The sequence below is a fragment of the Mastigoproctus giganteus genome, chromosome 7, assembly GCF_048544385.1.
Source record: "Mastigoproctus giganteus isolate SK-2022 chromosome 7, ASM4854438v1, whole genome shotgun sequence".
NCBI lineage: Eukaryota > Metazoa > Arthropoda > Arachnida > Uropygi > Thelyphonidae > Mastigoproctus > Mastigoproctus giganteus.
In genome coordinates this window covers 100,100,785-100,117,167 of record NC_143581.1, presented here as the reverse complement: position 1 = coordinate 100,117,167, position 16,383 = coordinate 100,100,785, and the positions used below count along the sequence as shown (strand labels likewise).

At 35.0% G+C, this 16,383-nt stretch overlaps 1 protein-coding gene across 1 annotated transcript in view; it reads right to left on the bottom strand.

The window, feature by feature from the left end:
• Positions 1-16,383, bottom strand: part of Arpc1 (Actin-related protein 2/3 complex, subunit 1A) — a 340,336-nt gene that overhangs the window by 123,208 nt on the left and 200,745 nt on the right. Inside the window, 2 exon segments of the mRNA XM_090377047.1 lie at positions 4,644-4,719; positions 10,902-11,004. Coding sequence (XP_090233173.1) covers positions 4,644-4,719; positions 10,902-11,004 — 179 coding nt within the window.

Below are 16,383 nucleotides of genomic sequence, written 5' to 3'. Positions count from 1 at the left end.
AGACGTTATCAAATGCAATAGTTGTTTCTTTATCAAATGTTACTGCACGCTCTTTATTATGCTCAATGCATTTTGGGCATCTTTTTTTAGATGGCAGTGAGTGTGTGTGCGCTTCACTTTCACTGGTAAAAAAAAAAAAAAACAGCATAATTTTGCTTGCTCAGCAGCTCTTCTGGTGTTGGCACTGCTGTGGTACCAACTTCATCAATCACCTTCATCAAAAACTCTTCAAATTCACCAACGAAATCCATATGCTCCTGCAAATTCCTCCATTCCTCAAAGTTGCTATCACATTCATCTGCTGGAACATTTTTTTCAATGATATTCTCTCCAAAGCCACTCTTTCTGAAGCAGTCAATTATTACACATGAGGCAATACTGTCTCAAGATATAACGAGATTACAGATAGCATCCAAGACTTTCCAATTTAGTATCAACATAGCATCCAAGACATTCCAACTCAGAAAAAACGTATTTATTTTTTTGTTAATTTAACAGCTCATTCTTCAAAAAGTTTTTCAAAGTGCACTTATGTTGTAGCACAAACTGGTTTTGTTTACACAAAATTAATTTCTAAAACGTCAGTGTCATCCTTCGAGAAGCAGGGAGTGCCAAGATTTGTATTAAATATACAAAATAACAATATTTATTTCTGACAAGGTGAAAATGAACTTTGTAATATATATTAACCAAATTTTGTAATAAATGAATATATTTACATAGAAAACCTATCATTTCAGGAATGGTATGTGCTACATATAAATGAGTACTTTGTATAAACCGAGTTTGTGTTAACAACATTTTACTATATTAAAATAAGCTATAATTCTTTACCATTAGAGTAGCTTTTTACACGTTAGTGCAGTCAATGCATTTTTCTGTGTAGATATTCTAGTAGATATCAACTGAGTTTGATTGCTTCAAGACATTGTTACAGACTTGACCCATCATCAGATATGTTCAGTCAAAGCTTTGTTCATATCAATGCCCCTGCGGTCTAGACTAGGCTGTCACAAGTATTTCCAAAACTTCGCCAAAAAGAAAAAGAAAAGATCTGAGATTAGTTTTTGTTTTTCTAACCTGACTGAATATTCTCTCATACTCAGCACTACTAAGATGAATTTTTAAAATGCCAAGTATGATCTGTATAATTTATACTTAAAGCTCCCTTGTGTACTTTTCAGCCCACCAACCAAGGGTCACTATATCAATTCTTTCTGCTGCTGATACAAAACATTTTTTTTATCTATTCCTTTATCTATAATGATACCAAGAAGTACTAGAAAACTTTCCACAATAATTTCAAATTTGAAAATGATGCAACACCAAACAATCTATATACTATATCATCATTTATAAAAATAAAATTTTGCAATTGGAACTTGTGTACTATGCCACATGAGGCCAAAGTATTTCCACACTGAACAATAGAACAAAATCTTCTCCACCTATTTCAGACTCTCTGTGATGTTAGCACTAAAAATGCCTATGATTAAGTCAGATCTTCCTGCTTTAGTGTGTATGATAATCAACTTCCAAAATGAAAGATTTGAAAACTGTTGAAAAATAAACTTGCACTTAACATTCTTAAATGTATCTGGGAGTAATGAACACAGTTGTGTGTGTGCATGTGCGCATGCGCAGATATGAGTTATGTTGGATTGAAGAGTTACGTTCACATTTTCAAAAACTGGCATAAAATTTAAAAAGAAACAAGCAAATTACTTCATTAAAAGCCATAAGAGACAGAAAAATGAACTGACTTTCTGCATGATTGAGAATAACTTTCCTAAAATTATGAGCTTGCTTTGCTATTTAAGATTGATTTTACCAGAAATTTGCAACTTTTTCAGAAGTTATTTTTTCATGAGCTCGTCAATTTGTCTTCTTTCAAAACTTTTGGATTATGAGTTGGATTTGATCATGATAATAAAACTAAATGGATAATAGGGAGGCATATTATCCAGATTATCAAGTGCCTAAAAGTTATTTTAAAAGAATCCCACATGTTCTCGGGTTGTTCAAAAGATATCTAAAACTGGAAAGTCACCTTCCCAATGCTAGCACTAAAAGCAAGATTGTTAATTTTTTTTTTTTAAATTTTACGATCTAATTAATTTTTATTCATATATAAAAAATTAATAAGATCCTTTATCACATTTATTATTACAAAATGGATATAGCTCGGAATTACTTAGATTTCTGCCATCTCTATCAAGAATATCACATTTTTTAAAGGTCATCAGTATAAATGCAGTTTTACTAAAAATACCCATTGTTCTTGTTCTTCGACAACCATATTTTTTAGCATTTCACTACTAATATATTTCTGAACAACAATACCTGCATGAGCAACCAAACTCATGGAAGCTTATGATGTTTGACAAAATATTCAAATAAACATTCAGCACAAATAACATTGTCACCAAGATATACATCCCCCCCCCAATTCTTTCTATGCACTGAACACTGTTATTATATTTATTTGTTTGTAAATAGCTGATTCCATCACGTTTCCTGCGACTTGAAATTGAGAGATCATAGCTGCATACGGTAAACAAGACAAACTGTCAAATGTGCTTCCTATTCAGATTTCACAATATGTGGAAAATTCTGCATAAATGTCATCTGAAATTATTTGATATTTTTTCTGCATTTCTGAAATGCAATGTTAATTAGCTATGCAATGCACAAGTACTGTGATATTTCTAATGTGCAACCAGATTACCACAGCACATGACAGCCAATTCATCAACAAAAATAAGTTGAAATATGAATTTTTTTTAAAAAAATTCAATATCAGTGCAGTTTTATATATTTATTTTATTTATGTTCTCAGTGTCTTTGCAAAAACCTACATTTTTACTATATTAACAATAGTAAGATGGAAAAGTATCAAATTGAGCAAGAAAAGCAAATTCTCTGTTGTAAATCTGCACAGTTGGCAGTTAAGTTTGTCAATATTTGTTGTTTCAGACTATAATTATTAGCAAATGCTCTAGTGCCTAATCCACAGGTTCTTTAGTTCAAAATTTCTGATTTAAAAATACTGTATTTAGCACTCTAAATATTGGTCATCTAAAAAACAACATACATTTTTATGAAGTGCAAAAAAAAAAGAAATAAATAAAAAATGCTTTAACATGTTGACTGCCACATAAGCCATATTGTTCGACAACATTAGATTTTTTTTAGGCACAGCATCACACATATATGACTGGCATCCTATGTTTCAGTCATTTCTGTGTCAGCTGTATAGCACTGACGATTAATGAGAATTTAGATTATTTTTGAAACGTGTAGCCCCCATCTAGTGAAATTTGCATGGCACTATGATAAAAAATAAATAAGTAACTGTTGATCATTTAAAAATTCTTATGTAGATCTGTGATGTTGACCAAAACACTCTAAACACATGAAAGGCTGAAGATTACAGTGCAGGCAATAAGATGACGACTCTACCGCAAAGCTCAGGTATTTTGAATTTTCTGTTTGGTATATCTGTTTGTTTCTGTTACAATAAGATTTATGATGACTTCATAAAATAATGGAAACACCTCAAACTGAGTAATGTTTCTTGCTACATCTATTTTCAGTCCCAATTTGCCTGTAAAATCATATCTCCTTTGGCATAATTTGTTTCAGTCGCTTCAATCTCAGGTTCTTCAGTCTTTTCAATTTGAAGTTTATTGCACAGTGCATGCAAAATAAATTAATCACAAAATATTTCATGTGTGACCAGAGGCAGGCTAGGAAAAAATTTTTACCTGCAAAAACTAGTAGCAGCCTCATACTAGTGATTATGGCCATACATCATATTGTTTATGGCCAAAATCACACATCGACCTCTGGCCAGATTCCCTCAGTAAGTCTTATGGCCAGTCCACCTCTGTATGTGACCTAATATGGTCATATGTATGTGGCTGACATGGCTTCACAAGAAATAAAGTAAATTGATTCCAACAGAGGCTATATTCTTCACAGAACATAAGTGACCTATTTTATGCAACTCTGTATTTCAGTGATGTCTCTTGGTGGAGGGGGGGTTCCAAATCTAACCCTTTATTCTGCCTTTATATAATGGATTCCCAAGATGCAAATTTCTTGCTTAACCCTGATTGAAGAGGAAAATCTCTAAATTTTAACTCTCTCTCTCTCTCTCTCTCTCTCTCTCTCTCTCTCTCTCTCTCTCTCTCTCTCTCATATATATGATTTTTTTTTTTTTTTTTTTTTTTTTGATTTGATAGTTGTTGGCGCATCGGCTTCTGTGGCCATATTGCACCTCCCAAGGTTTTTGCAGTACTTTGATCCAAGCCCGAGGCGGGAATCGAACCCGCGACCTTTGGGTTGCCGGGCAGGTACTTTATCCACTTCATATATATGACTTGAACAAAACACTACCAATATAATAAAGTAAAACTATTAATAAGTTTTTATTTAATAAAGAGATGATAAATCAAATTCAACTAGTACTAGATACGGGACCCTATTTATGTATTCCATTTTTGCACTGATAATTAACAATATTTTACTCTTTTCAGTTATTCACAACACTACTCAAACTTAATTGTTCTTCACAAATACTTTTAAAAAAAATTTTAATATTATACATATAACACATAGTAACCAAATTATTCACTTACAGCAGCAACAATAATACCCTCTGAAGCCCAGGCACATGTCAAGTAGGGCAAGAACTGTGTTTTAACTGTTGTTACCCTAAAAAGAAGTTCAAGCAAACTTTCATGAAAAGATTCTGAAATCAATAAGTGCAGATTTTCTAATTAATCATTAAGCCTAAGTTATTTCTATGTTTAAATATGTTAATATGTTTAAAATGCAAGCCAATACAAATATTAATCTAAATATTAACAATAGTTCAGCTTCAATTATTATTGATGATGAGTTCATAACTCATCATAGTCATAAAGCTATCGTACCATGTGACTGAGATGTTTATTGAACTAGTGGGAAAGTGCAGTCAAAGAATTTTGAACTCCACAATATGGATAACTTTTTTCATAAAAGTTTGTCTTTTTAGTTGATTAACATAACTGTGTTCAATAAATAGTATTAATAGACACAGTCACATCTGTTAGCTTATATCTAAATTTAGCTACAGATTTATTAAGTTACAACTTAATATTCATAGTCTTGGTATCTGTGATTTCAGCACAAATATCATCTCGTAATCAGAAACTTGTAGCATAGTGGTCTACTTATAGTAAATAAGTAATGTGAAGGTTCAAATCACATCAGTTGTCATATTTTTTTCTTTTTATTCATAAATTATAAAGGCAGTAGCATTATTTAAAACATAAGAGCATTGGCATGTACAGGAATACCTCGCATAACGCGGGTAATTCATGCCAAAAAAATACCGCGTTATGTGAATAATACCACACCGATCGAGGTATTATTAGTATGTATTTTAATGTAATGCATTCCGACAGTTTGATTATATGGGTCAAAGTTGCAAAAATATATAGGTGTTTGTTTATTATAAATTGATGCACACGAAGTTCTTGCAAAAAAAAGAAATTAAAATGATAAAAATTAAAAATACTAATAAGTACAGTAGAAATGATTTTTATTGCAGTATATACATACCAAAAGAATATAAGTGAAGTATGTACTGTATTTTTATGTTTAAAAATAAGTGATCAGCTTAGTTTGCACACCTTTTTATCTGCATACATCTCTTTATAGCATCGAATGTCATTTTTCAATGCCTGCCTTACTTTCATACCTCGTTCGATGTTTGGATCTAGAAGAACACTCAGTGCCATCACATTTCTTCTTTCCACTCATATTTGCGTATAAAGGTGTAACATTTTTAAAAAATAATCTTTAATAAAAATACATGGCGAAAAATATTTGTACAGCTTACGCACATTCAACGACCTCAGCTCTCAGAATCTAGTATTTAATAATGTGTGAATGCTGCAGAGTCCAATATAATGGGAGTTTCGACAACAGTCAGAATGGTCTTGAATCCATAACGCATCGGCCTACGTGCGGACATTATAATACATACAATGTATTGGTGCGTAACGCAGTTAATTTTTTTTCAATTTGTAAACCACACCACTATAGCGAAACCCACACTGTTCGATACTGCGCTATGCGAGGTATTCCTGTACTACACAAAACACTCCATGATAAACTATAAACAACAAGTACATAGCATAAACAAATAGCATTATTATTTTCATATCTCTTAGTTTCGTGCATTTTTTTAAAGTAAATTTTGAGTAAAATCATGCTGCAAACAGCTCTGGTGCAGGAGTGAAATTCCGAGGGTAGTTCTAAAACTTAGGGCTATTTTATCCATTACTTGTTCTCTTTTTTGCCAAGATACCTTCAGCAGGACATGACACAACCATTGGGGGATGCCTTTGTGCATTTGTTGCAAAGAGCATGAGGTTAATTGCAAATTCAGCATTCTGACTATCTTATATGAGGGCTTGAAGAATAGGGTTGATGCTTTCGAAGGATCACAGGAGAGGGGTCCATCCAGCACTCAGATGCCGAGCCAAATGCCCGATCCCATGCTCCAGAAGCAGACAACCTAATTACATTCTCGGCAAAAGAGACTGATCCAACAGAAAGTAGCCAGAGCAGGTGACTCAACTGTCAAGGAAACAGGAAATATATTGTGCAAAAAGAACAGGTGGAATAGCATTAGCATTAGTAGAGGCATATGATGCAAGAAAGCAAGCTTATGCAGCATCAGCCAAAAAAAAACCCACTTCACCCCTCCATTCATTCGAAATACCTGTCCACCTGAGCCTTAAATTTATTTAGGCTATCAACTTCCACGACAAGGGATGGAAGTCTGTTCCACCAACCAACTACCCGCTGGCTAAAGGCAAATTTCCGCACGGCTATCCTACATCTGTCTTTCCTCAATTTGAATTTATGCCCTCTCAGGTGTTTATTCTGAGCAAGAGGAAGAATCCCATCAGCATTGAGCATGTTCAAACCATTTAAGGCTTTATACACCTCTATCAGATCACCTTGCTGGTGCCTAGTCTCCAGACACTGTAATTTGCAAAACTTAAGCCTTTCTTTGTAAGAGTACCCCTTTGTTCCATTCACTAATCTTGTTGCCCTTCTCTGTACTCGTTCCAGCAGCTCTACATCCTTCTTTAAATGAGGCCTCCAGACATGTATACAGTACTCAAGGTGTGGCCTGACCATTGCCTTATACAAGGGAATAATCACCTCCTTATCCTATAGGACCAGGATAAGTCTGCCACTGGCTAAAGTTGATTACAGAGCTGCTATCATCTTTTCAGAACACAAAAGGAAATATTGTTGTACATGTTGGTACTAAAGATATTAAGAGTAGAAGATCTGAGGATTTAATGAACAAGTACAAAGCAATGTTAAGAAAAAGTCATGAGTTAAGATAGAAATAGGTGTTTGCAATTCTGCTCAGACAAAATAGGAAGGAGGACAACGAGAGCCTTTTCACTCAATTCGGCCCTAGCTCTTGGGGTAGAATTTTTCTGAGCAAAGTCTTGTTAACCAGTGGATACTGTTTTCACAGGGATGGGATACACTAAAATAGAAGAGGTGCAAGGGTGCAAGATTATTTTCTACTGTCGTCAGGGTACAGTTAAATGGGTGAGAAAACTTCTAGCTCAGGTGGGGGGGGGTGAGACATTTAATAGTAAAATGGTGTTCATCAAAGAATGAAAGGAATGTCTCAAGTAGATGGCTACTTGTTGTCAGGAGATACCCACAATGGATGTTGTGCAATGAAATCGCCAAATAAGCACACTGGAGGTAGGCTTATTTGGTGAGTATCATACAATAATACTACTGAGTTGTATTTGAAAGCTAAAATAGAATAGTGTGAATATAAACGAATGCAAGTTCAGTATATTTTCATCTTAATGCAAGCTGCAATAACTTCTAAAGAGGTTTATAATGTAATTTGTCTTGAGGGTACAGAAAATATGTTGGTACTGCCACTCCCTCCACAATTTGTAAATGTTGTCATTAGTAGAATGTCATTAATGTGCACTAGTACAATTCTATTGTATGAGTTTAAACATTACTTAGGTTTAGATGTTAAAGATTGATCTTACTGTTTTTTGTGGCAAGAGGTACTGATCTTACTGTTTTTTGTGGCAAGAGGTACTGATCTTACTGTTTTTTGTGGACAAAAGTCTTGTTTTGTTTTGTCCCTTCCAGAGAAGATAGTGTGTACTGATTCCAAAGTATCATTTGCATGAAATTTGTTTACAGCAACATGACCTGATAGATTATCCACATCCATGTTTCCAGTTTATTCTCATCACAATGCAATCTGCAATAACTTCTAAAGAGGTTTGTAATGTACTTTTTCTGGAGGGTACAGAATCTACTGGGGAGTGAGGGTCATTTGTTTTGTCATGTGCTGGAGGGTTTGGTCTTTTCCTCTTCATGCTGACCAGGCATCTTGAAGAGAACCACTCTACATGTTCATTGCCACCTAATTGACGTAACAGGGCTTAACCGAGCTCAGTACCTCATGCACACCATCGAGGTGTGTGTGTGAGAGAATTTTAGGGAGGCAGGCCAACTGGACCTCTCCTAAATCTTCTAAAATAGAAAGATATTGGATCCATCAGTATTTTAGACTGAGTGTCTGATAACACACACAATGCCTGAACAAATGTACATCACCAAGGTTGTCGAGCCTACTACTTAGGATTTCTAAGAGGTACAAGCTAAAGGTTATAATGATTTATGCACCAACATCGAGCCATAATGATGAAGAGGTTGAAGAAATGTACACTGAAATTGAGTCTTCTAGATGAGCAGAAAACCCACTATGCTATCATTATGGGGGACTTCCATGCTAAGGTTAGAAAGAGACAAAACAGTGCAGAAAGGGGAACTATAGGAAATTTTGGAATTGGTGAAAGAAATGAGACTTGTGGAATCTGCACAATCTCGAGAAAGGAGTTCGACAATGAGACACAATATCTCCAAAGTTGTTTACTGCTGCCCTTGAGGAAGCTTTCAGAAGATTAGTCTGGTTGCAGAAAGGAGGCAATGTGAATGGAGAGTACCGAAACCATTTACGATTTCCAGATGTGGTCGTAAGCCACGATCGCCAAGAATTAGAGGAATATCTTAATCAGTTATGCAGAATTAGTAAGGACTGAAGATGAATATGGCTAAAACAAAAGTAATAATGAACAAGTATACCACAGAAAGGGATATAACAATTGAAGGAGCAGGAATTGAAAAGGTGGAGTCATAAATAATAAATAAAATTTCTGTTTATACTCCGGGACGACCAAACGGTCAGAGGAGTTCACAAGATAGACATAATACAAGAAACAGCACTGTATTCAGCAGTCATGGGCTTGAACACCGGTCACTCAAGGCACGTGTACTTATACACCTGCGCGCCTGACCACTAGACTACGGTGGCAAGGCCATATACTTATCTGGGACAAGCTATTAGCTGTAATAATGATAAATGGCTGAAAGTCGAGAGAAGAATAAATTTTGGATGGATAGCATTCAGGAAATATAGTCACATACTGAAGAGCAAAATCCTAATTTGTCTGAATCATAAAATAATGAACCAATGTATACTCCCCACTATGACTTATGGAAGTGAAAGTTGGGCACTCACCAAAAGAATGGAAGAGAAGCTAAGAACTACGCAGTGAAGGATGGAACGAATTATATTGGGAATCAGAGTGTTAGATAAGAAGAGAAACACGTGGATTAGGCAGCAAACTCAAGTAAAGGACATTCTTATCAAAACTAAAGAACTAAAATGCTCTTGGGCAGGGCACAGCTCGAAGACATGACGGATGGACTAAAAAAATTACAGCATGATACACAAAAGGAACTAGAAGAAAACCTGGACGACAACGATGGAGATGAACAGATGAAATTCATGAGTTTGTGGGTAATAAATGGATAGCCATTGAACAAAACAGAAGGAACTGGAAACTTGCAGAAGAGGCCTTCATCCTGCAGTGGATTGAAAATGGCTAATGAAAATGATGATTACCTTAGATCATGCCTAGCCAATCTGCAGGCTGCATACGGTCTACCACATTATTTTTTGCAGCCCAACAGATGATTCTGATATTACTGACTATATCAGTGGGAAATTATTCACTAGCTGCACTAGGCATGATACGATAAATAACGAGAAATATAATACCAGACCAGCTGTCTGTACTTCCCCAAATCCCAACTCACTCCCTTCTTCAAACCAGAAACTCTGCAGACGTAAGTAATTGATTTACAGTACAACGAATTAAAACACATTCACTCTATGACATTAAAAATCAACTTTTACAACACATAATGTGACAGCAGAAAAGTATCCCAAATTAAGATTCTTTGCACAAAAAATTTGACCCCCTTCAGATCTACCTATTTTTCTGAAACTTTCTTTTCAAAAATAAAATTTATTAAAAGTAAATCTCAAGCTTCAAAAACAAATCAATTAACATGTGAATCTACCAATATTGAAGTAGATTTTTTAAAAATTTGAGTGATTGGAAAGAAAAGCAAATATCCTATCGATGTAGATATAAAATAAAGATGAAGGAATAAAATAAATTTTTATGGCATTTGATTTTTTATTTTTAAAGGATTGTTTTATTTTATGTGTGGCCCACGGAAAATTTGTAGTTCGTCAAGGCGGCCTGCAGAATGATTTGGGTTGGCCAGGCCTGCCTTAGACCAACAAGTGTTCCCTTATAAAATAATGAATTCCATAAGGAACACAATTTTCTAATGAGTTCGTAATGGAAAGTCACTGGCAGCCAAACTAACTCCCCAATTTACCAAGCTATATGATTTTCATAAATTCAGTGTGTTTGTTGTGTGTGTGTGTTTTAATGTTAAATCCAGATTTTAAAAAAACTTACGACATTCCATGTGTAGAATCAACTACAGAAATTGTGCTATCATGGCCAACCCATGCTAACTTCTTGCCATTAGATGAAAAACTCACACAATGAACCCAGCCACCTAGAAAATAAGGATCTTTGCATTTATTTATGAAACTGACTGTTATATATTACATTTTAAGCAATATTGAATTATGTTATATATTTTTAAAAATATATTGCTGATTATTTTTACCAACTGTATAGAAAATACCAGTAATCTAATGCAGATTACATAACCAGTTGCACTAAATACAAGAAAATTTTTATTGAATATTAAAATCCATAATACATTAATAGCACTGATAATTGGTACCAAAACTGTTCCGTGTTATTTGAAACCATGCTGATTGAGGTATAATTATAATAGGTTTTAATTGATGCAGACCAGAGAAACAGTATATAAACAAATTATAATAAATCTATAAACAATTTGCACTTGAAAAAGGATTAAAAGGAAAAAGGATTAAAAGCCAATTAAAAGGATTTAAAATAAAAAAAATTAAAAAATTTTATTAATAAAAAGGTAAAAACATCATAAGAGATGAGGAAAAAACATTATTGTTTATTTAGGTATATCAATAATGAAGTTTTCTCTTCTTTTCTCGGCGTACAGGTCTTTGTAGCACTGAATCCCATCTTGTAAAATTTGCTGTATCTTGATACTACATTCAACATTTGGATCTCCATTCATAATCGCCTCGCAGGTCCATGTCAATTCCCCGAAAATTTTTCTCCAATTCTGTTGAAAATTCTTTTGGTGCCACTTCAGTGTTGTTTTCCTTCTTCATCAAATTCAATTAGAGTTGCATCATCAAAGTCATTTGCATGTGAGTCAATGCAGTCCTGCACATTGGCAGTGTCCAAAGTTTCAAATCCTAAGTCTTTTCCAATCTATAACTTTTTACATTTTCATTGAGATCAGAAATTTCAGGTGGATGACCTGGTGCATTGTCTAAAAGCAACAAAATTTTGAACCCCATCCCTTCATCTTTGCAGTCACGTTGAACCATCGGAAAAAAATAATTCATTAACCATTCTGTAAACAATTCTCTTGTAATCCATCCTTTCTTATTGGATCGCCAAATTGTGGGCAAGTGCTTTTTACACAACCCTTTAGAGCACTTGAGTTTCTACTCTGAACAAGAGTAGATGCTTCAATTTAAAATCCCCAGATGGGTTTCGACCCAACAAAAGTGTTAAACAATCTTTTGATGCTTTATATCCAGGTAGTCTTTTCATTTTCAGCTAAAAATGTTCATGAAGGCAGTTTTTTCCAGAACAGTCCAGTTTCATCACCATTGAAAATTTGTTTGTCCTCGTAGCCACTTCTCCAATTATGTCTTTCAATTCACTGGGAAATATTTCAGCAGCGTGTCTGTTTGCACATCCACCTGAGATATGAACATTGTGAAGCCCAACATGGTTTTTAAAGTGGAAAAACCAACCACATCTGGCTGTAAATATTTCTGTAGTCTTCTCTTCATTTTCTTCTTTTTCCTTCATTGTGTTATAAAGGCTCATGGCTTTCACTTGAATGATGTTTTTACTCAAAGGAATTCTCTTTTGATTATAATATTCTATCCATATTAATAAAAGATGTTCCATATTAAGCAATAGCGAACTTCTTTGCTTAGCTATCACTTTCATCATGTCAGATGCTGTAGAAATTTCCTACTTGTTATACTGATCCTTCTTTTGAATAATCGTTCACACTGAACAATTTCATTCCATTTTCCCATGCAATATTAGCATACGATGCATCACCTTCACGGCACTTGATAATATAAAGTTTTTTTTCTAATGTAAGCCATTTATGCTTAGTAACTCAACAGCTTTCATTACTTTTCCTTTTTTGACTCATCATTTTGTATTTAAAGGGATAAAAAATAAATTGTGAAATGAAAAGTTTTAAAGGCTATCACGCCATCTCGTCAGGAAAGAATACCGAACACTGTTGCATGTTTCGCTGACTGCCTGAAGGGAGCTATTGGCACACTTGCATGTGAGACAACAGAGTTGGCAGAACAACACGTATGTATGAGTACCTAGGCTACGACAACACAGCATATATGTAGAGTACATGTCTATACTATTGAATTAGTTTTAATATGTACAATAAATTTTCAACTTAAACTTAATTGAAACCGAACTATAGTGAAACCTGTGCTGTTTAAAGCTGTGCTAAACGAAGTATTGCTGTATTTAAGTTCAAAATTTAACTAAACAGATAAACATACAGGCAACTAATGAAACAACATGAGTCACCTACATTGCCCACATCACTAGAAAATTCATCAGCCAGTTGACAATCATCATTAAAATTATTAATTGATAAGGTAAGAACAGTACGGGCACTAGCATATGTTTTTTTTTTTTTTTCCTATTTTGAATTAAAAAACATTTATAAATAAAAACATATACAGTCAGTCCTCGTATAGCACGACAGTTGTGTTCCTAGAAACCCTCGTGCAATGCAAAATCGTGCAATATAAACAACATGCCCTATGGGAAATATAGGGTTAGGTGCCAACCAAACAAGATTGAACACACATTTGTAACCAAAACATTACCAAATACAATAAATAATCGTAACAAAATACGTAAGTATTTTATTACGACTATTACGTAATAAAATATTGCTAATTCTTTTGCTTCTATCGTAAGCAAACTTGTTTTTTGTTTGGTTTTCTATCCAAACAGATGACAGCCGTTCTATATCTTCCAATTCTGTGTGTCTTAATCTAATGGATTTTAATTACACTGAGTTGTTCCTGCTATGAAAGTTTTTTATTTTCTCTGCATTCTTTGCAATTCTCGGCATTGCCTCATTTAGGTCTGTAGCACGTGCAATATCACATGGTCTTTCATTTCGCTCAAAGCGTTTCAAAATTTCATATTTTTTCTCTATCGACAGAGGCGGACTGGCCATAAGCCTTACCGGGGAAACCCCGGGGGGCCGGAGGCCGGTGTGATTTTGGCCATAAACCATATTATGAGGCCACTATTAATTTTCCCGGGTAAGAATTTTTGACCCAGTCCGCCTCTGTTTATCGATATTGCTTTTCTTTTTCTCTCTGAATCTGCAGTGTCTTCACCAGGACGCTTCCTTTTCACACCTTTTACTCATTTTTAGGGAATAAAGCACAATTACAAAATGAGGAGGCACGCTTGATACACATAAACAAAGCTGCGCACGTGTAGCAACTGAATAAACAACACCGTAAAGGCAGAGATACACTTAACACCTCACATTTTGCTACCATAAAAAAATAAAAACAATTTTCAGTTGCATTTCTGCTAGTGGAATCTGTTATAAACTGGTAGTAAACTCGATCTAATTGCATTTGCGATTATACCGATAGCTGGAATTGTGTTGGTTTTTACGTTATTATGGTGAAATGTGTTTTCCCTTCACTGATATAAAAAACAAATACATTTTCAGAATCTTCTCTTCATTCCTATCATGTTGCGTTCGGTTGGGCTGATTCTGTGTTCAACTGCCATTTCTTGTAAACACAAAGGCGAATCGTGCATAAGCGAATTCGGTTCGTGTTATATAAGATATCGTTCCCCCATTTATAAATCGTGTATGATTGAATTCGTGTAGTGTAAACACGTGTTATACGAGGACTGACTGTACATATATAAAGCAAAAACATATACAGCTATATAGGCGGGCAAAGGCCGATTATGAGAAATCGCTGGCAAAGAGAGGGAGGGGGGGGGATAAAGAATTCTTCATATATATATAAATGCAAAGACGAGGACAAACCAGATCGGAACATTATGTAATAGATGTGGGATAATATTAGATACCCCAGCTGAAGTTGCAGATGAACTCAACATTTACATTGCATTGATATTTACAGAAGAAAAACCCTTCATACCAATGAGAAATTCTGGGAGTGAAGTTGAAAAAAATGTAATTAACGATGTTGAAATTTCACACGTTTATTTAATGAAAAGAACTTGAGCCTACAGGCCAGTAAGGCTCCTGGGGTTGGTAGCATTTACCCTGTAATCTTAAGGGAGGTGGCAAGTGAGTATATTGAACCATTGAGGCTAATTATGATAGCATCACTGGACTCAGGAGTGATTCTGCTGAATTGGAAAAGTGCTAATGTATCTTCAATACATAAGGGCGGTTCTAAGAGTGAAGTTAAATTACTGGCCGGTTAGTCTAAGTAGTATGGAAAATCATGGAGAGTATGATCAAGGGTGGAATTCAGGACCACTTAGATAGAAATGGAATTCTGAAGGAGACTCAGCATGGTTTTGAAAAATGAAAATCATGTTTAACTAATCTGGTTAGCTATTCTGACAGGGTCACTCAAGAGCTGGACTAATGGAATAATTTCAATGTTGTTTATTTGGATTTCAGCAAAGCATTTGACTCAATCCCACATGAGCAGTTACTTTATAAGCTGGAACAAGTTGGAATCACAGGGAAAATCCTTAGATGGATAGCTGGGTGGCCTCAGGGCAGGAGGCAGAAGGGTTGTGATAAATGGTTATTCCTCAGCTTCAGTTGATGTAAGAAGTGGGGGTTCCCAAGGATTAGGACCAGTGTTGTTTTTGATTTTCATAAATCACATAGCTAAATGTATAGAGGGCATAATGTCTAAATTTGCATATGATGGAAAGATTGGTAGAGTAGTTAATAATTGCCGCCAAACAGAGCTTCTTTAGAATGACATAGATAGACTTCAGAGATAGTCAGAAAAATGGCAGCTGTAGAAAAATCCAGCAAGGTGTAAGGTATTGCACCTGGGTAACAGTACCCCAAAATAACTTATACACTTGGCGGAGTTAAACTAAAGCCAGTAGTGGAAGAAAGGGACTTGGGTATTATGATACGGTCAGATATGAAGTTCTCCGAGCATTGTAGACTGGTTGCAAGGGGGGGGGCATAGAGTTTTATCGATGAATTATCGAACAATAGAGATAAGAACATCAATCCCATTATATAAGGCTTTTGTCAGAACACACTTGGAATACTATATTCAAGTATGGAGACCGCACCTAAAGAAAGACAATGTTCTTCTTGAAAGGGTCCAAAGACGGGTAACTGGTGAGACCAGCAAAAGGGCATCCATATGAGGAGACTTCGAATATGTGGGTTTCAGAGCTTGGAAAATAGGCACCTTAGAGGAGACTTGACTGAGGTGTTTAAGACTCTGAGAGGCATAAGCAAAATGAATAAGGATGAAATTTTCATGGTTATAAATGATTCTAGAACTAGGGCCATAATTTCAAGTTATGGAGAAGTTGTTTAGACTGGATTGCAGGAAGTTTTATTTTAACCAGCAAGTTAAAAATTACTGGAATAAGTTACCTATTTGGGTGGTAGAGGATGACAGTCAGGGGAAATTCAAAGGACAGCTGGATAATTACCTAAGGGAGGAGAGAAATGCATAGGTTGTCCATTTCCTTTTCTCTTACTGATTTTTATTATTTT